General features: G+C 45.9%; 3 protein-coding genes across 12 annotated transcripts in view; 1 reads left to right on the top strand and 2 right to left on the bottom strand.

Moving 5' to 3' along the window:
- Nucleotides 1-2174: 2174 nt before the first annotated feature.
- Nucleotides 2175-8890, bottom strand: fam3c (FAM3 metabolism regulating signaling molecule C). Of its 7 annotated transcripts, none has more exons than XR_008573876.1 (12): nt 8612-8890; nt 8172-8216; nt 7987-8091; nt 7665-7691; nt 7455-7578; nt 7275-7333; nt 7153-7203; nt 6993-7077; nt 6596-6937; nt 6437-6533; nt 5928-6054; nt 2176-5802 (listed from the first exon to the last, which is right to left on the bottom strand). XR_008573876.1 is itself a non-coding variant. In XM_054800907.1 (11 exons), the coding sequence occupies exons 5-11, from the start codon at nt 7508-7510 to the stop codon at nt 5713-5715; spliced, it is 810 nt and encodes a 269-aa protein (XP_054656882.1). In that variant the 5' UTR covers nt 7511-7578; nt 7661-7691; nt 7987-8029; nt 8172-8216; nt 8612-8890; the 3' UTR covers nt 2175-5712. The 7 variants fall into 7 exon arrangements, 5 of the variants coding, with proteins under 5 accessions (XP_054656882.1, XP_054656881.1, XP_054656880.1 ...); XR_008573875.1 differs by lacking the exon at nt 6437-6533 and having other exon boundaries at nt 2179-3679; nt 3759-5802; XM_054800907.1 differs by lacking the exon at nt 6437-6533 and having other exon boundaries at nt 2175-5802; nt 7661-7691; nt 7987-8029.
- Nucleotides 8891-9039: 149 nt separating this feature from the next.
- si:dkey-159a18.1 (sortilin) lies at nt 9040-22669 on the bottom strand. Its single transcript, XM_054800890.1, has 21 exons — nt 22025-22669; nt 21857-21919; nt 20267-20343; nt 20099-20195; nt 19220-19387; nt 19070-19143; nt 18744-18790; nt 17467-17603; nt 17301-17384; nt 15931-15991; nt 14230-14382; nt 12377-12474; nt 12206-12305; nt 11959-12133; nt 10415-10608; nt 10155-10347; nt 9976-10092; nt 9762-9909; nt 9582-9688; nt 9393-9510; nt 9040-9322 (listed from the first exon to the last, which is right to left on the bottom strand). The coding sequence occupies exons 1-21, from the start codon at nt 22262-22264 to the stop codon at nt 9305-9307; spliced, it is 2469 nt and encodes an 822-aa protein (XP_054656865.1). The 5' UTR covers nt 22265-22669; the 3' UTR covers nt 9040-9304.
- Nucleotides 22015-22813, top strand: part of impdh1b (IMP (inosine 5'-monophosphate) dehydrogenase 1b) — a 30553-nt gene continuing 29754 nt past the window's right edge. For 3 of the 4 annotated variants that reach the window (XM_054800896.1, XM_054800895.1, XM_054800894.1), the window contains exon 1: nt 22017-22333. The gene's annotated coding sequence lies outside the window, so the exon portion shown is untranslated. Of the gene's footprint in view, nt 22334-22813 lie in introns of all 4 variants that reach the window. The other variant, XM_054800893.1, reaches the window with a different exon arrangement.

Below are 22813 nucleotides of genomic sequence, written 5' to 3'. Positions count from 1 at the left end.
ACTTATCACAGACGTGGTGTGTCGGTGACGGACAGCGTGACCGGAGATAACACTAGGCTAGCTTGAAATGGAAGCCAGCCGGAAGAGCTGATAAACCCCCGAGCGGAAGAAGGACCCAGTGGGATCCAAATGATTCATTCATTCATTCACCTTTTTACACGACTTGTTACGGCTCCGACACCTGATGAACTCTCCCTGCCTGAGGGGACGCAAGCCTGGGCGTGACGATGAGGACGCTCCCCGTGGGCGCGCTTTGTTTACGCTGCCGTGCTGCCAATCGAGTCCTTGCTCACCAAACATGTTGAGAAACTTGCATTGCGGCTCATTAGCAGCGTGTCCAGCCCTTGATTGATGAATCCTGGCATGTCTTGTGGTGTTCCCCCTCACGGAGACAAATGGAAGTCACAAAAGAGGAGACGTTGAAGGGTTTTATGGTAGCTTTAAAGTGCCAGCCCTTTTTAGATGAAAGACGGTGGGATCCTTGTGATGAAATGACCCTCTAAGTAAGCAGCATGGCATCTAATGGAGACCATTCCCTTGTTGCTCCGTACCCTTCCCGTTTAAACAGCTCAATCACCAGTGTCGCCTACTATACCCCCTCTATGCTTTAGTGGAACAGCATCACAGACGTACAACACATGAACACACTGCATGTACACAACATGGACATTAGTGTTACAGCATCACAACACATGAACACACTGCATGTACACAACATGGACATTAGTGTTACAGCATCACAACACCATAGTTGACAGTTCACCACCATAAAGGACGCTGGCGCACATGAGAAATATGATATGAGGTGGAACTTTATAAACACAGCGTGCTTAGACGGCCGCGTCCTTGTGAAGATTCCCACTCGGATGGTCCGTGTCTGCTCCAGGAATTACATTGAACTTATGTGGGGAATGATGGAAGGATTTGTGGTGCCCAACGGAGAGGAAGGGGCGCGTGGTGTCGGGTTTGGGGGGTGCGGGGAGAGCGGGGATGTCTCCTGTGTGAGCGTGAGGCTGCACATGCACATGATGACGCCCAAACCAACAAAGGTGTGTGCACAAGAATCCAAAACACACAAAAGTGCAGTTCAGGCGTACAAGAACAGGTTTCACTCCTTAGCCCCCACCCCACCCCACCCCCCGCTTGGCCAAAACATCCACGCGGTCTCTTTATCGCGCTGCCACACCCTCTGACACACATTTCATCACACGCTCAAGATGTTGTTTTGCTAGCAAGCAAGCAAGCCCCGCCCCCTTTTGTCGGCTCACCTGGTGCTGCAGTGTTCTCATTGGTCAGATGGCCTGAGGGATGGCCACACCTTCCCAAAGTTCACTGACCTCGGGTCACGTACACACGATACAAACTGTTGAGGTCTGTATGAGCTGCAAATATTTTCTGTTTCTTTGTTAAGACCAGAAGACGCTGGCATCGCCCTTGCTTCTGATATCAACCGATACCATTGTTGGCAGCAAACTCACGTCAGGTCACATCTCATGTGATGACATGGAAAATTATGCTTCTTGCGCTCGGATAGGCTTCCTAAGTCCTACAAAATAAGACACGCGCTGCAATATTTAAGCCCTACAAGTTAGAGAAAAAGTGGGGACGCTCCAATCATGCTGCCATGAGTGAGATGGGCCGATACTGGCATTAATACCAGACCGCTGCTTTAGAAGTGTATAGTGAGACCTTAATGAGGAAAACAGCAGAACATGAAAAACAAGGTGTTGAACCGTGCAGACCGCATTTCGTTGATAAAAGCTGAGCTGGTCATGTCCTTACTCTGTGGGCCTTGAGAAAGACAGCTGGTCTTCCATTCCTGCAGCTCTTCCTCGTGAGGGCGCCTTTAAGAGTGCAGGATGCAAAAAGAACAGAGTGGAATTTCTCTAACAGTTATGGGAGGAAAGGCCAGCGTGCTGATGTTTCACTGCAAAACAAAAGTGCCCCCCCGTGAGCCTTGTTCTCTCAGACGACACACGTGACACGTACGCTCCTGCGCCGCACTGCCAGTCTAGACTTGCAGGATGAGTGGAGACCACTGAGGTGGTCCGCCCACATGCTTGTGCGGTCTGTGAGGAAGGTCTTTTCTTTCCTTCGAAAACGTCAGACAGATGACACCTTCACAGCGGCACGAGGGAGCAACCTGGGACTGGAAGCCATCACTTCTTGGATGAGTCCACTAGTTGTGTCTTGGCTTTATGAAGGCATGTGAACCCATCCTCATGATCGCGTATTTACTGATGGCTCGGCGTGCGAGTCTGCTGTGCTGAGGTCAGCAGACGCTTCCAACAGATCCTACACCGTGTAAACACAGCTGTCTGGATCCGCGTGGGTTGGGGGGAGGCGGTTGTAGGATTGGAGGTTGGCATGGAAGGCGAGGGCAGGGAGGTCATGAAGGAGAGGGAGGAGGGTGAAACAACCAAAAGGCTTATTTTTGCAAAAAGTGGCATGTTAACACCAGGGTGGGGCTCCATTTTGGGGGTCTGGTATCAGATGAGGGGCCGGATTAGGAGGGGGAGCGCCGGCAGACAGAAGTGGATGTAGAAACCTGCAGATTGTTTATCTAAGAAAAGCAAGGCGAGGGAGGAAATGGATGGCAGATGTGGACGGGAACCAGACAAAATGCACAGCCAGTGTGGATTTCCCTGCGTCTTTTTAAACCTCGTGTGCCTGGAACTTTGTGTTATAAATGTGTCCTACCCACGCCCGACCACTGATGACATCGCTGGTAAAGATCCTTCAGGGTCACGAGAGACAACTGCTCGCAGTCTATTCACACGTACTGCAGCTCAGCGGGAGCATGAAGCGGCTCAGTGCTGACACCACTGGCCAGAAGGTGTACTACAGCAACAATGACACGAGCTCAGGCTGTTGACGCTCCTTTCTTGTGAGCTTTTAAAATCAGAATAATAAATATGAATACATTACACAGAAATCCTAGAGGAAGTGGTGTCAGTGTAGTGGAAAGAAGTTAAAAATGAACAGTGAATAAATATAAAAAGTACAAGTAAAGACGTAATTGTAGAGTCGCCCATGAGTGACATGACATCATATAGAGTGACATCTTATAGTGTGACAGGAGGATGCTCCTTAGCTAGCATTGTTTAACACAGGGATGTCCAAAGTGTGCCTTGTACTTTTTTTATTGGCCTGCGACACATTGTGGAAATCAATTATTTATTTTAAAAAGCAAAAACGGGTAAAACTAGAGCAAAAAGGCACAAAGAAAAGACTGAAATGTTGCTACTAATAATAATGATAATGCTAAAAGCTTTGTTTAAAGAAAAAATATATACACACACACAAAAATGTATATACACAAATGTTTGGTTTTTTTTTAGCCTTTTTACTAAATGAAAGAAAATCTATAAAAATATCACAGCAGCCCCATTTTTTGGATTTTTCTGTATGCGGCCCGTGGTGGAAAAATGTGGACACCCCTGGTTTAAGACATTATATGTCGTAGTCATTTGGTGAGGTGCCCATGTGAAGGTACGTACTGTACAGTGACCTCGTGACCCGACTGCAATAAGTCCATTTCTGCAAAGTAGGTTTGAGTAATAATAACTTGAAGACTTTTTTTACTATTGGCATTGAAAACCTGTGTACGATCTACTAAAAATGTTTTTTTAAACATTATTAGAGCTCTCTAGACGTTAAATAACACCCCTATAGTCACCTTTACGTTTGTATTACCCAATATGGTAGATATAATCTATTAGAGCTCTCTAGACATTAAATAACACCCCTATAGTCACTTTTACGTTGGTATTCCCCAATATGGTAGATATAATCAGAGAAAATAAGACATATTAGACATAAATAAGATACCAGACTCGCACTATAGCAGTTCTTTGTTGTTTTTTTGTGGCCAGCGTCCTTCCGTGCGGCTTTAAGTGGCAGGTCTCGTGCCTGTCTCACCGTAGAATACAGTACTAGATTGACAATTACAATGCCTTGTATTTCTATTTTAGTTCATTTACTGTAGTTTGTCCATGTAGCCATTGTTATGCTTGAGAACGCTTCATTTAGGCGAAGAATAAGAACAATTTGCTTAAATATGCACATTTTTTAAACTAATAAGCTTATTCAACCACGAAACAGTGATCATTTATTCGTTCGTGTTTGGGGGACGACTGTAAATAAAAATAACGTGACGGAAGAAGTCCCGGCCTTGGATTGTCAAAACATGGCCCCCAGGACGGGCGGATGTTGCGGACTGGTGGCAGGTGCCGAGCTACTTTTGGTCGAGTTACAGGATTAAGGTTGGCCCGACGGTCAGGGTTCAGGGTTCAGGGGTCGGCTTCAGCCAAGAAGGGATGAGAAGGCTGAAGTCTTCTGTGAGAGCCGCCTTTGTTTAGCTGACAGAGAGAGGGGACGGGGGGAGAAGTACATCCCAAAATACTTTTGTTTTGGAACATCCTCCGTCTTAAATCTTTGTAAGCGAGCTCGGCGCGCTCTGCTCCCACGACATGGTTCATCATGAGAGGTTTACGCAACCGGAGATGTTCATCCATAATGCATCTCCTCGCGTGTCTTGTATAATTCCACTTCCCACATCGCGTGGTGTGCACATACGTGCATGCCGTCTTGCTCAGAAGCCGCCTAAAGATGCCCACGCTAACTTATTGATATGCAGAGATAGCACAGCAGCCACACACAGGATGCTGGATGGCGGTGATGTTGCGTTTTCATTTAGTGGGAATATTGTATGAGCGCTCCGCAGTACGGTGGGATTGCTTGCACATGCATTATGCAAACACTGCTACATTCAATAAATTAGCTTGAAAATAGGTCACGCTGTGCATAATTCCTATTTATACCCACTTAATTTGTACTAACCCAGCTCCTGATAAAGGTTCAGTACGTAATGTAGACGAAATGTCTCAAGGTTTAATTTAATCTTCATATGTGATAAATATATTCATTTTTGCAGCGCGTGGCGTCATTTGCGTTTAGCAGGCTCAGCGCCATTAAGGTCGACGATAAATGAGAACACGTCGCCCTCTGCTGGCCAAATGTATAACAGAGGGGATTTGTTCTGTGGCGCTTTTACCCGCAACTAGAAATCATCATGCTGCTTTGCTGCCGTCCAGCGGCGTCACCGTAGTATTGCATCATATTTGTCTGCATTCCGTCAGCGGCTACAGAGAAAATGAACCACAACTCTTTACTTTTCGTGTTATTTCGAGACTAGATCTTTATTTGCACAACTATATAGTTGTATGTGTATTTCATTGTGTGTGTTAAACTGTAAAATATCATTAAATGTAAGTACCAAGATAAGCGTGTTAATCATTAACTCCCTTTGTACAAAGAAGACATTCATATGTCTTGACATGAAGTAACCACAGCATCCTACTGGCCATATCGTTTATTTTAAGAAATTATATTATTCTGTACACTGTTTATTTCCCTCCCCTTGGCAAATATGTACAAAGTTCACAGTCAGGAAAGAGGGAAAAAAAGGAGTAATTGCTACCAAGATAGAAGGCAGGTTAGCAGGTAGGGAAGGAGTCAACAACAGTGCAATAATACTACAACTGGACTTTTTTGTACTCCAGCAAAGTAACGATCAAGTCCCTTCTTTTATCAGTGTGCTCTACCTGCAGCCGTTTGGAAGATTGTCCGTGTGGAGAGGCTCACTGCGACGAGGACGGCGGATTAACGCATAAAAGGCGGACGCCTCTGATGAGGACGGGAGGGACCAGCTCAGTCTTGCCTCTGAGGGACACAGCCTTCCATCTCCAGGACATCGGGCCATCCCTCAAACTTGTTTGTGTCTGCGCTGTTCTTGATGTGCTGCACAGACGTGGACAACAAGAAATGCATCGCAGGTAAACGTGGCAGTCAACCGTGGCAGTCAACCGTGACCAGCACTTAGTGTGAAGGCTGGTTTACATCACTGAAATGTGGCGCCACGCTACCTGCTCAAACGGACTCTTGGTCTTGATTCCTTTCCCTCCAACAAAGATCCAGTTATCCCGGAAGCCCAAGTTGGTGATGGCCGTGCTTCCCAGGTCAGCAATCAGTTTTCGAGCTTCTTCGTTGAGCCTGCAAACAAAGAACCAGAGTATGGAGGGGAGCAACCACCTGGCGCGGCCCAGCAAGGTGCACTGTATTGTGGCAAAGCTTTTGCACTTTTCAGATGCTGCGGCATGTGATGCGTGGTGGCGATGTGGCGCTTCAGGTGGCCTCGTCGCAGAGCATTTGGTACAACTAGCACATGAAATGTCTGTTTCCAAGTGAGCTCGGGGAAGTTATGACAGCCCGTTTACGTCACAGGCAGGAGAAAAGGAGCGCTTCATTTGCTCACCCCCACAGTGCTGGTAATCTTGCCCCATTGGAGCGTTTTTGAAATGATCAGTTATCTGAGCTATTTTTCATGTTATGTAATGACTTGTTGGGATCACGTAATTATTCCCTTGTATCCAACCTTATCGTGGAGGAGTTTGCGTGTCCCAATGATCCAGGGAGCTACGTTGTCGAGGTCTTTTATGTGGCTGGTAGGCCACCCACCACAGACAGCACCTCTGTGAGGGAGCACACAAATCCTAGCTCAAACAGGCCCCGATGATGACTAAGATAAACGGACCTGGGTTTTGCCTCGACCGGACGCGGATCACCAGGACCCCCCTCTGGAACCAGGCCTGGAGGTGGGGCATGATGGCGAGCGTCTGGTGGCCAGGCACAGCCAGAAAAGGCAACACGGGTCCCCAAGGCCAAAGGGGTCAGGTGCAGAGTGAGCCGGGTGGCAGCTGAAAGCGGGGACCTCGGCGGTCTGTAGAACCCTAGCTCCTCCGACCGGGAGGAGGCCTCAGGGAAGACCCAGGAGACGTTGGAGCCACTGCCTCTCAACTGGCCTGGGAACACCTCAGCATCCACCAGGAGGAGCTGGACGAAGCAGCTTTCCTGCTTAGGCTGCTGCCCCCACCACCTGACCACAGTAGAAGATGGATGGATGGATGATGACATGAAACAGCCGTTCTTACTTGGTGGAGGGATCATCGAAGGACGCCATCATGACGATCGTCCCGTCCTGGATTCCCTTCAGGAACTGGATGAGAGGGGCCACATCTAGGAGGAGACACAGTGAAACGCTACATGCCGCTTCTTAACGCCGCTATGAAAACCCATGAAAGCATTTCTTACTTCCCGCCCACATGTCGAAGTAGTCCGTCTTGTTAAGCTCTCCCGTTCGTCCTGCGGGAGACATTTTGGGTGGTGTATAAACGACACGAAAGCCACCCTTTTTCAAATGTGACTTTTCATACCATTGACGAGGGCGATATTGATTCCTCTTCCGACGTTATTCTTCACGCCGCTCATTAGCCTGAAAAGGAACCGCATGACAGAGGACTGAGACACGCCCACGTCCATGTTTGGCTTGACACGTCCAACACCTTCATCAAACACGGCAATGATGACAGTGTTGCTTTACAACCATCTCTTACATTTTGTCCTCCAGGCACATTTTAGGCCCCACCACGCTGGCGGCGCCGCTCGCCATCTTGAAGGCAAAGTGTCCAATGGGACACGCCTTCGACAGACCACATTTGTGCTGGACTGGTTTGACGACTAAAAAAAAAAGAAAAAAGACAGATTTCCTCTCCGGTAATCAAATGAGAGGAATTCTAAGAAACAACAAAGTGAAACATACTTACAGACTTCGTTCATCGGTACCGATTTGACTAGAAGACACATTTAAAAGAAAATGCACTTTTTTTGGAATGTTGCCCATCATCCACAATCCTTATGTAATCCTTTTTGCTCAGCTAAAAAGAGTCAGCTAAGGATGCACGTAAAGATTGTGTAAATGGCGCATTGTTGGTGGTTAATGGAGGTTCTTGTCAGAAGCCTTTCTAAGGGGAATAGGTGCAGCCCGTCCCGTGCATTCTTAGCTGCCTCTTTCTAATCTGTTTTTATATCTTTACAACGCACTTAAGGAGATTTCAAGATCCACACTTCCTGTTCCCGGTCACTCACCGATCATGCTGCCCAGCCTGAAATCCATCTTGACCTCCAGCAGCTGGAAAGCCAAATAGATGGCGAGGAGGAATGCAAAAATGAGTGCTGCTAGTTTCAAAATACCTTGCAGAGGAAACAAAACACACAAATCCGCTTGTCATGCAACTAAAGTTGCACTAAATCGGCGTAATTCGTGCTTTTACCTCCAGTCCGCACCATCGTGGTCACCTCCAGCCACTTCTGATCACCTTAAAGAGGAACCACAATACACTAACGATGATTTATTTAGCATGTAAACAACACGGAGGAGGAGTGAGCGCCTTTGAGCTAGCCGCTAGTGGATGTTTTGGCTAGCTGCCACCCAAACTTTGTAAGCATACTCGAGTGTCACTTGAACGCTACTAAACACACTTAAAACCTTTAAACAGTCGTACCATTAGAAACTTTAAACAAAGACGTCGACACTTACATTGTTATCATCATTTAAGATTAAAAAAAACAATTCTTTTAAAGTTACAACTGACGCTGTGGAGTCTTCCATCCGGCGTTTCCAACCCGACGACCCAAGAGCTCTATTAAAGTAATGGCAGTATTTGCGTTTTTGTGGAGAAAATATAAAAACATAAGTATTTTATTTACTTACAAGTTCAATAACCACAGCAACAACCAACTGTTCCGCGGTGGACTCCTGAAATGATACCTGAGCTGGTGTACTCCAACAGAGCGTTCACTCTTACCAAAAAAGGAATGCGGAAGAGAATGACACAAGCAGTGTTTTTGTTTCGTGTCAACACAAACAAGAAGCAACAGGAAAGCGAAAGTGGAAAATGAGGTGAAATCGGCTTGCATAGGTTGGTCTATTTGTTTTTAAGTAATAAAAACTGTTGTTTATTTTCGGTGACAGGTCTGGCCGAAACGAGATCTTTTGTACTTCTGCAAATGCTCTTCTTCACTTATTTTAAAAGATGTAGAAAACATTTTAGCGCCCCCAGTCGTCTCGGAGAAACGCCAATGGATTTATTTGCCAGGGCTGCTTTCACACACTAGTTTTATTTTCATTTTTTATAAATGTACATTTTCACCCATCTTTTATTTCACACTATTTTCATTTAATCATTTTGTAGGTAATTTATATAAAAAAATCTATATAAAATAAGAGTAGGTTCATTTCTTTTCAATCTTAAAATACAAATATTGTATAAGTCAAGGGTTAAAAAAAGAAAATAAAGCAATAAACTGCATGACTGTCAATAAATAAAAGATATTTAATCCTTCCGTGGTTGTCTTCCGGATCCACACAACCTTCCTTGTTCAACTACGGTCCAAAAGAGGAGCTTCACTGCAGAAGATTTTGCTGAAAAAGACGCATGCAGCCATCAGTTCTCTTAGGATAAACAAATGGAGGCCATGCGAGTGGTAGCTACATTGTCCGAGTCCTGTGGACAGGTTGTTCCGTTGCTGCTGGCGGCGCTTTCAAGGTCCCCTGTGACGCCGTTACGGTCATCTTGACTCTGGAGATTGGAGAAGCGATAGTCTGGTGCCCTGCAGGGGTGAAGTGCAAACTCAGCCGAAAGGGTCCTAAAAACCTGGGGAGTGTTCTAGAAGTGGCTCACCTGTTCCGGTAAACCCCTCTCTTGATGGCTATGAAAGCGGAGAGGACTGCCGCCAGCACGATGACGCCTGCTCCGGCGCACACCAGTATCAGCACCATCCTCTCCCGCTGGAATGTTTAGACGGGAAACAGCCGTTAAAGCCATAAAAACAGTTGAATAAGAGCCAAAAAGGCAATGTACCGGTGTGTCGAAATGGCTAACTGGCAAGTCGGTGTGTGCAGGCGGTGAATTAGACGTGGGCTTGACACCACAGGGTCTTATGATGGTCTGGACCGCCAGTTGAGGAGAAAATCCACCTTCACATCTGTCGCTTGGGACCTTCCGATACCTGCCAACAAGAGAAGGTTACAAGAGACCGGGTCTTGATGGTGTTTTCATGGGGCGTGGCAGTTACCCCGCCGTGAAGAGCTCATCCTCCTGACCGTTCAAACACGTCTCCAAGGTTTTGTTGTGAGCGTCGGGCTGTCGCACACACTTGGACGTGTTGACATGGCGGTAATAGCCGTAGTCGCTGTGAAGAAGGATGCTTCAAAATGGAGCCTTACGCTGAGATCATGCTGCTGCCATTCTCACCACAAATAGTCCTCCCTGGTGCACGAGCAGGGACTTTCCTTCTTCCTAGGGACAAAACCACGACCGTTCCTGCACACAGATTCTTTCTTCCGCCTCCTGTACGTCTCCTTGATGCCCAGGACGCAGCCGTCCCTCTCTGAAGCTTCTCCCTGCGGCCAATGAGCCAACCACTCTTCATAATCCTGCTCATCACCTGAAGGAACACCAGACTGTAGGCTCTGGAGCTCTTCTGGAAGTATCCCGCGTTAAAAAAAACTCACACTCTCTGGTGACGAGGCTCTGGAAGTCGACGGTGACGGCCACCCACATGGGCTGGCCGTCGTCTTCGGGTCGGAAGCCCCACACGCTGACAATCAGAGCCTTGGTGCCCGGCTCGGATGACAGGCCCGCGAAGAAGAAGGGCTGCTCGGTGAAATTATACGACTTCCAGCACTGGCCCTCGTCTGTGGAGAACCTGAGAACAGCAGCGTGGTAAGGTATTGTCCCGAATATAAGACGACCCCTTCAAGTATTTTAAATGGCTCAGGGAGAAGTGTGGTTTGCATGTGTGCGTCTGTAGACTCATATTCTTCAAAGGTGGCCTCACAGGTTGGAGAGACAGGCTCAAATCTCCATTGGAACATCCGTGTGGATGCTGCATGTTCGACTCATTGGAGAATATAAATCAGGGGTGTCCGAACCTTTTCCAGCGTGGGCCACATTGTGAAAAATGAAAGGATGCAAGGGCCACTTTGATATAGAGTATATTTCATGACGAAACCAGCCTCTCAGCTTTGTGATATTGGTGGGAAAAGTCTCTTTTTTCCCATTTTTGCTGGGGTTTTTTTTCAAATACTTTCTTCATAAAAAAATAAACTTTGAAAATTTTCTTTTCATAATACTGACTTTAATCCTGTAATACGGACACTTTATTCACATCATTTCATCACTTTTCCCCAAGAATAATTTCCCAAAAATGACAACTTTATTTTGTGTTTATCGTAATATTAAGACTTTAAAAAAATACTTCAACCATATGCTACTAAAATGATATAATTTTTTCTCATAATATGACAAGTTTATTCTCATAAAATTGCAACTTTTTTCTCATTAGAATATGACTTCATTCTTGTAAAATTACTGCTGTTTTTTTGCATTTCTGCTGTTGATTTGTTTTTCCAACTATTTCAGTTGTATTTGTGTAAATTTTCTTGTATTTATTTAATTTTATTTTAAAAGTAATGTGAAAATCTTTTTATTTTTATTTAATTTTATTTGTATTTCTTCCCATAAGTCAAAAGACATTATTCTTGTTACTAATCTTTTCCGCAATGGAATTTTCTAAAAATTACAACTTTGTTTGTTTAATTTAGTTTCTCATAATATCATGGCTTGGAAAGAAAAAAACATCTTTGTGATACTAAAATAATGTTCATTTTCCTCATAATATGTTATTCTTGTTAATTTATAACTTTTTTTGGCATTTTTCTGTTCATAGTTTGACTTTATTCTTGTAAAATTACTGCTTAGTTTTGCTATGTTTTTTTTTTAATGGTTTTCTTGTTAAATTGTTTATATGTGCCGTGGGCCAATAAAAAAAACTGTGGCGAGCCGCAAACAGCCCAAGGGCCCCACTTTGGACACCCCAGCTCTAAATGCTCTATATGAAATGAACGCTTGTTTGTTTATACGTATCCTGTCATTGGTTGCCCCCACCTCTCGCCACAAAGTCATCTGGGATAGGCTCCAGCTCACATGTGACCCAAATGAGGACAAGCAATGTAGGACAGGGCAAACTGGTCTTGACACGCGTGTGTGTTAATACTTGATGGTCTTGACTTGTCCTTCGCGCTGAGCCTCAACAGCCACCACGAGGCCGCCAGAGTCCAGTATGCTGTAGTGATGGGGACCCCTTAAAGTGCCTCTCCAGTTGTAGCCCCCGTCTGATGACACAAAGACATCCGGGTGTTGCGAGGACGACAGGCAATCCCCCACGGTACCTAATAAAGAGGAGAGTTAAATCCAACGCTGAGTAACGTACGGTTTAAGAAGGTGGGACAAGTAGGGGTTACCATGGGCGATGACCAGGCCGACGGCGGTGGGCTCAGACATGAGGAGCATGGGCACAATGCGATTGATGCGACTGTGTTCCCCGTGAATGTGAAGCTTGCACTGGTCGAAACAACGTAATTACTCAGACCAAAATACACATGTGCTGTATTTCCAAAGCACACGGAACACACATTCTTTACTTCCTGTCCACATTCTACATTCTCAGGTTTGGAAAGCTGCTGCCACGTTCCTCCGCGATTGAAGGAAATGACCGATCGTATTCGTCCATCTGAAAGAGATGGGAAAACAGTACAGCCCTTACATTTCAGCAAGCGCTTTATTCCTTTTATGCCTCCTCGAAGGACAACGTGTTTCAATGTGTTTTGACTAATGATGGACCTCAGTCTACCACAAAACAGACATCCTTTTTCTGAAAAAACACAATATAGCGAGGGAGCGATAATCCATTCCATTCCATTGTCTTCCGCTTATCCCGGTCCAGGTCACAGGGGCAGCAGTCTCATTAGGGAAGTCCAGACTTGCCAGTCCCCAGCTACCTCGTCCAGTTCCGTCGGGAGGACACCAAGGCGTTCCCAGGCCAGCTGTGAGACATGATCCCTCCAGCGTGTCCTAGGTCTGCCCCGGGGCCTTCTCCCGGTCCGGCATGACCAGAACACCTCGCCAGGGAGGAGTCCGGGAGGCATCCGGACTAGATGCCCGAGCCACCTCAACTGGCTCCTCTCCATGTGAAAGGAGCAGCGGCTCTACTCCTCCCCCATCTCCTACAGTGAGTCCAGCAACCCTACGGAGGAAACTCATTTCAGCCGCTTGCATCCGCCTCAGATTTGGAGGTGCTGAGTCTCATCCAAGAAGCTTCACACTCAGATGCAAACCACCCCAGTAAACGCTGAAGGTCACAGCCCGATGAGGCAATCAGGACCACATTGTCTGCAAATAGCAGAGACCAGATCCTAAGGCCACCAAACTGGACTACTTGGCTGTGCCTAGAAATTCTGTCCACAGAATGGGTGACAAAGGGCAGCCTTGACGGAGGCCAACATTCACCCGGAACAGACTGGACTTACTGCTGGCAATGCCAACCAGGCTCCTACTCCGGTTGTACAAGGACCCAATGGCACGTAGTAGCGTGCCACCAATCCCGTACTCTCGTAGCGATAATCAAACCACGATATAGTGAGGGACGACTGTGCTTTTAAAAGAAACTTGGATGTACTTGGGAGCACCATTGTTATCTAGCGCTGCCTTAATCCTTTTGGGCATGGAAATGAACGAGTTGTTACTGGAAGGCACCTTGCACCCCTCCACCTTCCTTCCTTCCTCCGCAGGTGCTCAATTGGGTTCACATACGTGATGGTCACTCCATCACTGCCACCGTTCTATCCATCCATCATCTTCTGCTTGTCTGAGGTCGGGTCATGGGGGCAGCAACCTAAGCAGGGAAGCCCCGGCCACTTCGTCCAGCTCCTCCTGGTGGATCCCGAGGCGTTCTCAGGCCAGTTGAGAGACATAGTCTCTCCAACGTGCCCTGAACACCTCCCCAGGAGGGATCCAAGATGCCCTCATCTGGCTCCTCTCACTGCACTCCTACCAATGTGCTTTGTAGTACCGACCAAGTTTGGTCAATGGTAGTCCAGTACTGTAGCGCTATCAGTACGCACCCCTGGTGTTCACCAACACAAGTCTTCAGGAAGAGTAAAAGTCATGTTCAATGTTCATTTAGCCATTTTAGCCATCATTGTGTGTCTTTTGCATTATCTTCTGCATGTCAAACTATAAAACGTCTTTTGTGTTAATATTTGTGGCTGAATGGAACACATTCCTTGGCTTGACGTCATTTCCTTAGGAAAAAACAATTTTGGTGTTTGGACGTTTCGATTGGAATGGAATAACGACGGGAAGCAAGGTTCAGCTGTACACTGACTTCTCTAACTTATTTTCATTTCTACAGTTTTGTCTGTGGAGAAGATATGAAATGTGATGCTGCCCCCACTTCTGTCAGCTACGCCATACGGACCACCTTTACCTTCGTCCAGTTTGTTGGTGAGGTAAACGCCTCGCAGCGACGTGACGTTCCGGAAATCGCTCTTCCTCTGCCCGTCAAACAGGTGGCGCTCCAGGGATTTGGAGAAGAGGATGCCGCGGTCGTCCGACGTGTACATGGTTCCAAAGTAGGTGTCTTTGGCAGCGCCGGGAAAAAGACGTTTAGCAAATATTTGAACGTAATCACATGACATCACATGACATCACATGACCTTCTGTAAATAATAAACATAAACGTGTCAGCCGTGGAGGGCGGGCAAGGTCAAATAGGAGTGTTGGATGAGTGTGACGTCCAGATACATTTGGCAGCCCGTTTACATTGTCACCGAAATCCCCTCTATCGCCCCCATTCATCGAAACTCCTGCCAGCTTTGAAAGGAAAAAGGGAGGGAATGACGCCCTTTTCATGGAAACCCCTTTGCATCACGGAAAGAAAAATATCCGTCATAATTATGAGATAAATAGAACTTATGAGACAAAAAGCTATTACTATGAGATAAAAAGTCTAAATTTGAGATAAAATGTCAAAATTTTGAGATAATAAAGTCATAATTATGACATTGAAAAGATGAAATTATGGGATACAAAAGTCAAAATTAAAAGATATGTCAAAGTTATAATTTTGAGATAAAAAGCTGAAATTTGAGAGAAAAGGTCAAAATTAGATTAGATTGAGATTGAAAAAATGAAATTCTGAAATAAAAAATTTAAATGAGTTACAAACTGGGCCGCACGGTGGTCTAGTGGTTAGCACGTTGGCCAACACAGTAACAGCTTGGAGATGGGAAGACCTGGGTTGGATTCTCCCCTGGGCATTTCTGTGTGGAGTTTGCATGTTCTCCCCGTGTGTGCGTGGGTTTCCTCCGGGTACTCCGGCTTCCTCCCACATTCCCAAAAAACATGCAGGTGAGGTAAATTGGCGAATCTAAATTGCCCATAGGTATGAATGTGAGTGTGAATGGTTGTTTGTCTATATGAGCCCTGCCATTGGCTGGCGACCAGTCCAGGGTGTACCCCGCCTGTCGCCCGAAGTCAGCTGGGATGCCCCCGCGACCCTAATGAGGACGATGCGGCATAGAAAATGGATGGATGGATGGAGATACAAACTCTACATGTGCCGAATGCCATGTGATGAAGACGGTGGCACATGCACAATACGCATCTCAAAATGTAGACTTTTGAATCCCATCATTTTGATTTTGGGTTTCATAATTATGACTTTCTGTCTCATAGATTAACTTTTTTATCTCATACTTTTCACTTTTTCTCATAAGTATGACTTTCTGTCTCATAGATTAACTTTTTTATCTCATACTTTTCACTTTTTCTCATAAGTATGACTTGCTATCTCATAGATGGGCTTTTTATCCCATTATTTTGACTTTTTAGCTCATAACTTTGACTTTTGGTTTCATAATGATGACTTTTTATCTCGTATTGATGACTTGGATGGCCATTTGGGTATTTTGTTTTCTTTTGCTGGTGGAAAGGGGCTTCCGTACTTGTCAGGAGGAAGGCTTGGGAAAGCCAACGCTGTCCAGCTGTCCTGTGGTGATGGAATGATGTGTCAGCAGCAGCCACAACTGGTGAAACCGGTTGATGTTCTGCCGTTGAGCTTTTCCATGACAACAACAGAAAAAAAAAGTGGGCTGAGAGTCGATAGCGTGTATTTGTTTGTTTTTACCTCCGGGATTGTCCACATGCATGAACAGCATGTCCTCATCGCCGTCCAAGATGGAGTAAAACTGCAAGCAAACGTGCGCAGGAGAGAATGTGATGACTCATTTCTTTCTGGGCTAATCTTCCCGAGACACACGTAGCCTTGAAAGGAAACGCTGGTGAAAAACATTCAAGAAATTGCCTTGTTTGTGTTGTCAAGTGACTTGTGCTGACTGCCGTGCTCTTGCAAGCACGTCCCACGAGCTAGGATATGAAATACACTACTTTGTCTACTTTACCACACACACGAGGTACATTTGCATCAAGTACCGCTATTGGATCAGGATTGCTGATACCAACAAGACCAGTTAAAAGATGTCCAGAATGTACGTTTTGCACTGTTGGATCTTAAGGAGGTTCTAAGTAGAGCTTCAAAATGCAACAAAAAAAAGAAGAAATGGGAGGGAGACAAAAATGTTTTGGAGTAAGCAATTGATTGCAAACAAGCATTAAAGTGTAATAGGCGCTTCATCAGCTGATCAAAAGTTTAAAACCACAGCTCACAAAAGCCATAATAAAACGTCTAAAGAGGAGTGAGTAATGAGTGGCTGCCCCAGTCTTGTTCATGAGGTGAAAAATGGCTTTGGGTGTGCTTGATGCCAGTGTCCAGGTGGGGAAGATGGCTTCACGGAGGGCATCCACTGTCTGGAACTCATGTCCAGTTTTGTAAATCCATCCCCAAATGTTCTCCATTGGATTTAGGTGAGGGGGACACGCAGGATGGTCCAAAAGAGTGAGCTTATTCCTCTTTGTGAAGTGCAGCGTTGTCCTGTTGAAAAAGCCAGTCATTACCACACAGACGAGGGTCATGAGGGACGCCCCCTGCAACATCTCCACATAGCCAGCTGCCGTCTGACGCCCCCGCGCAACCTCAAGCTCCATTGTTCCATTGAAGGATCGTAATGGTGGATCTCCTTGTCATGCCAGTAACATTGGAAGCCGTCAGGACCGTCAAGGGAGAATAAAACTTTTGCTTTTTTGCCTTTGCCATCAAGAGATCATGACAGTGAATACCTGACACTAAATCACATTCAATACATATTTTTGCTAAGTTTTTGCCTTTTAAAGGCTCTTTAACTTTAGATCATCTGATGAACAACCTGTTTCACTTGAATGCTTCTTTGCAATAAATTGCTTAGTCCCAAATTTTTTGTCCCGTTTCTTCTGTTTGCATTTTGAAGCTCTACTTGGAACCTCCTTACGACCAAACAGTGCAAAATGTACATTCTTGACATTTTTCAAACAGTGTTAACATTTTGATCAGGAGTGTATCACCACTATTTTGTTTTTTTTGCTTCACGTCTCTAATTAAAAACATTGCAAAAAAATGCTGACCTGCTCAGTGGAGGCAGAAGGAAGTAGCGCTCGACTGAAAGTGTCTCCCTGGTCGGAGGAAAAATACATCACCCTGGGGGACCGCTGGGAGTGAAATAACATATGTGGCGTAAATGCTACCACTTTGTTGCCATTGGAAAACATACCGTAAAAGAACATGCGTTACCGTGTCTTCCATGACCGAAAAGAAGAGAAAGGCTCCGATGTATCCGAAACTGAAGACGTCCTCGTGGATGATGGTGAAGGTCTTCCCGAGGTCTTTTGTCCTCTTCAGCTGTAAATCTCCTCGCTCTTCTGCATCCACTGCAACCGCAAGTACAAGCTCCGTTTTACACGCGTATGTTGACACTCATGCACGGTAACAGCAACACCACGCTACCACTATTAATAAACCCTACATCGTTATTACAGTTACAAAATAAAGGTAAAGGTGCGCTTGGGAGGGATTCTCGTATGGGTTTGATGCTGTCCGTGCTGCTGGAATCCAAGAAGAAAATTGAAATAGTTGGAAAATTAAAAAGGAAATAAAGTCAAAATTTTAAGAGGAAAAATAATGATTTAATTATTTTAGTTGCATGAAAATGAAATATTAAAGATTTTTTTACGCTGTCACAGGACAAGCAGCAAAAATAAAGTTGTAATTTTTGGAAAATGATGTTGGGAATATCATGGAATGAAGGCCAAATATTAAGAGAATACATCATAATATTACTAAAAGTTTATTTAAGAAAAAAGTTCAAATATTAGCAAAAATGGGGAAAATTTTTTAAAAATGGGAAAAAAGAGGGGTTAGCACGTTGGCCCACACAACGTGGAGATCGCCTGGAGATCGGGAAGACCTGGGTTCGATTCTGCCTTGGGCATTTTTCTCTGGGTACTCAGACTTCCTCCCACATTCCAAAAACATGCATGTTAGGTTATTTGGTGACTCTAAATTGTCCATAGGTGTGAATGTGAGTGTGAATGGTTGTTTGTCTATATGTGCCCTGCCATTGGCTGGCCACCAGTCCACGGTGTACCCCGCCTGTCGCCTGAAGTCAGCTGGGATAGGCTCCAGCATGCCCCGCAACCCTAATGAGGAGAAGCGGTATAGAAAATGGATGGATGGGAAAAAAGAGCAACAAGTGAAGTTGCTGCTGCTAACCAGCTTCTTCACACAAAGCTGAGATGCAGTTGAAAGACACACAGTAGAAGTTCTTAGCATCTACACTGCACGTCTTGCTTTACAAAACATCCAAGTGGCAAAGTTGGGGAAGTTTAGACATGCCTGGCCTAATAATTTGAATATTTTATAAGTACATTTTAAAAGTATAAAATAGGGTGTACCCCGCCTCTCGCCCGAAGTCAGCTGGGATGGGCTCCAGCATAGCCCCCTGACCCTAATGAGGATGAGCGGCATAGAAGGTGGGTGGATGGATGGATGGACGGATGGATGGGACTTACTTGTGTCTGCTTTGCTGCAGCTGAAGAACAAGTTGATGCCAGCACCCCTAAAAGAAAGATGCACATTTGCACAATATTTCCTCCATTTTCGGCATGACAGCTCTGATTCAACATTCAGGACTTTGCACATTCACAAATTTTTGGTAAAAAACAATAATTGTTTTTTCTTCCAAAAATAAGCTGTTTTTTCTGCAGAAATCAGAACATCGGATAGCAACCACTCGCATTTTTTTTCACCATTCTCTGGCAATTGAAAAGGTAACCCCTGCCAAGAGCGGGGCTGTGGTGTATTTCTGTGTGGTGCTGGACTTCCTGTGTGTTCACACCATGAGAAAGAATGCACTCCATCATGCACTTTTGTCCACTTGGCACCAAAGTCCAGAGACAGCCACAGACCGCCCTGCAAGTCAGGAACAGGAACACGGGATGTTTACCTTCTTCTCCAAGGCGGGCGCGCACACACCAAAGTGACTCACGTCGATGCTGAGCGCCACCAGGTAGTCAGGGTTGAGGAAGTGGTAGGTGATGGGCTGTGCCAGGTGGAAGGGCAGCTGGATGAAGCGGAAGGTGGCACCGGCGTCAATGGAGGTGAAGATGATGCCTCCTGGATGGTCCACCACCGGGATGTCTGCTGTCAGTATCACCTGTCAGCCAAACGTATACAAGCTAATGGCATTGGCCTCATAGCTTCCTGTTTTTGTTTGGGTTAGGGTTAGTGTCGTGTATTCTTATTTCATTGCTGCAAAATGGCAATTAAAACCCAAAGTGTCTAGAGTCGCCAACGAAGCTAACATGCATGATTTTGGAACGTGTGATGTTCTCCCCACACATGCACGGGGAGAACATGCAAACTCCACAAGCAGAGATTCGAACCCAGGTCTTCCAGATCTCCTGACAGTCTGGCCAACATGCTAACCCACATGTGTCAAACTGGTGCCCTGGAGGGCCGAGACGCTGCAGGCTTTCTCTCCAACCAGTTTCTTCAGCAGGTGATTTAATTGATGAGCTCCTTCCCTCAAACTGAAGGTGTTGATCATTAAAATCACCTGCTTTAGTGACTGGCTGGAAAGAAAACCTGCAGTGTCTCGGCCCTCCATGGCACCACTTTGACACCCCTGTGCTGACCACTCAGCCATGCCTCCTCCTTTAGAGAATAAATAGTTTGGATCTTGCATCAAGCTCTCAGACTAGAGCTGTCCTATCTAGTCTGACTGGTGTGTGTTCCACCTGGTCTTTGAGCATGAACTGATGAAGCCTGCTCAGATGAGAGGCGAAACGAAACGTCTTCTAAGACAACCTGAACAGTCCAGTTGCGATCCACTGAATGCGCTGAGAACCAAAACGAGATGACTCACAGAGCTTCCGGGTCCCACGCTGACGCCAAACTCCTCTTTGATGAAGGTGTGGTTGATGCTGTGAGAGATGTCGTGGAAGGACTTGCCGTAATCCGTACTGTTGAGAAAGCAACGTCAGGTCATGACAGTCGTATGTCGACTTCACTGCTTTATGCTCCATCGACCCACCTTCTGTACAGTCGAGAGGAACCACCCTCCAGGAAGCTGTCTATGGGGGCGCTGATGGTGGACAACACCAGGATGACCTACACGTGAGAAAGATCCAACTTAAATGGACTTTGGGTGCTTCTCATCCAGACTACGCTCATTTGAAAGTGTTATCTTTGGTGGGGGGTTTTCCATCAATGCCTTCTGCTGACCGTGAACTTAACATGGTAACTTTTATTTAAGCTCAGTTATTGCAAAGGTTGGCAATTTTACGCCAAAATGTCCTCACAGTCCAAGGAAACCACATGTATCTCCATGTTGTTTTAGTGTATCTGTGATCTTTTACCTTTTTAGCACCAAAAACAGACTAGCATGAATTTATGGCTGCCCAATGAAAAGCGTGTATTTCAAAATACTTACCATTTCTGATGAAGGAAAAAACTGGGAGGTACGTGGTTTTCAGTGGATAGTGTATATATGTATACATATTTGTCTAAAAGCTAACCATACGCATACGTTTCACATTTCCTTGCTTTCGCTGCCTCTTTGTGTTCTGTTTTCAGAGGTCCACACTCTGATTGGCTGTCTGGCTACTTGGAACCGAGTGTTTGTAGCTGGGAGACGCCGGTTCTTTCTTCTTAGCCTTTTTAAACGTTTTAAACTTGTTGCGTCTTCTAGTAGTAAGGCCAGTTGATTCCCCGTCATGGTGCGTGTTGTTCTCTCCTTTGTTGGCTTTGCTGTACATTGTGGGACTCGTTAAAGAGACTATGACTGTCTTTCACCCTCATGCCTCTGCACCTGGGGTCCAAACATACAGCACGGAAGACACACCAGCGTAACATTTTAGCTGTGCGATGAAAACCATGCATTTCAAAGTACTTTTCTGACCGTTTCTGAAGGAAGACAAACATTTGGAGCTACATGGTTGTCAGTGGATAGTGCTACATTTGTATGAGAGATTTGCTGTTTGCCAAAAGCTAACCATTGGTTACGTTTCACGTTTGCCCTTCCTTGCCTTCACTACCTCTTTGTGTTGTCTCTGTTTCCAGAGGTCCACGCTCCAGCTGATTGGCTGTCTGACTACTTGGAACTGATCGTTTGTAACTGGGAGACGCCAGTTCTTTCTTCCGCGCTCGGACGACTCGCTCACTTGGACTTCTTGTTCTGTTTGGATCATTGAAACCTGTTATGTCTTCTAGTACAGTTGTTTGCCTGCCATGGTGCCATTGCTCCCCCCTTTGTTGGCTTTGTGTGACTCACTAAAGAGACTATTGCTGTTTTTCGGCCTCCGCATCTGCATGCAGCACGGAACACATACTAGCGTAAAATGATGGCTCTTCAATGAAAACCATGCATTTCAAAGTAGCTTTCTGACCATTCCATGTTTTTTAGTGGCTAGTGATGAATTTGTTGAAAAGATTTGGTGTTTGCCAAAAGCTAACCAGACTATAAAATAGTGGCTGTCCAATGAAAACCATGTAGCTCCACTTTGTACAAGTTTCTTCTTCACAATCAAGCGAAAAGCTAAATTCCTATTGTTTCTGATTTTTAAAAAGATGAAATCAAATGTTTTGTTTTTTAAAGTGATTTGTGTCTGGTTGTGATACTCACCCCTGTGCCATCGCCCACCCACGTGAGGATCACATACGAGCCGTCATCGCCATTAAAACCTGTCTAAGAGCAAAAAGACACCACGCTGTGTAGTATCAAGGACATGGACTTTGTCCCCTGTCCCTTTCACTAAAGTGTACATTCCAAACAATTGCAACACCCCCTCACCTCATGTGTGTTGTCATCCAGAACCTCATGCTCCACAGGCGTCAGGCTGACCCGGCAAGAGTCGAAGGAAGCCCCGCCGGAAGCCCTGGAGGTACCCGCCGACGCCCCAGCGTCTCTCCGGACTTGACTCCGCGCTGCATCCAACCGAGTTCGGCCAAGAGTCGGCGGCATCCCGCCCCCATCCCCCTCCCCGCACTGAAGCAGCAGCAGACCGCCGAACACCACAACCCTCCAGACCATGACCGGTGCCAGAACCACTCAGGAGCCCCAGTGGAGGTGTCCGTGGGCAGCCGTGTCCCCGAGTCCCAAGTGAGTGAGTGCTGTGAGCGTCGCCGACAGGTGTGGGAGTGGGGAGGGAAGAGCTGGGAGGGGTCATTAACATGGAAAGTGCTGCGTGGAGTGCTTGGGTGCTCTCCAGCAGGTGGTTTAGCCCGCATCCTCCTCACCTGCTGGAGGGAGGCCTCATGTGACCTACCTGGACGAGATGTGGGCTCCACTTGAGCCATTTTGGATGAATGCAGTAACCACCCTGGCAGTCCAGTTCCCCTAATTGTAGCGTGTAGTAGAAATGCGTGTCCACAGAGGGCGCCACTGAGTAACTAAACGAGTAAATCCAAAGGCGGGAAGTACAGTAGCCTACTAAAATGCTCTACTCAAGTAAAAGTGCAGTTACTTGATTGAAATTTTACTCAAGTACAAATATTTTTGCTCAAATACAAATTTATAGTTTAACAGACTACTTTCCCGTGGTTAGTTTGTAGTAGTCAGGAGTGTCCACAGGAGGGCGCT

Source organism: Dunckerocampus dactyliophorus, chromosome 15, assembly GCF_027744805.1.
Source record: "Dunckerocampus dactyliophorus isolate RoL2022-P2 chromosome 15, RoL_Ddac_1.1, whole genome shotgun sequence".
NCBI lineage: Eukaryota > Metazoa > Chordata > Actinopteri > Syngnathiformes > Syngnathidae > Dunckerocampus > Dunckerocampus dactyliophorus.
The sequence above is the reverse complement of the archived record's forward strand: the minus strand, read 5'-3'. Positions and strand labels throughout refer to the sequence as shown.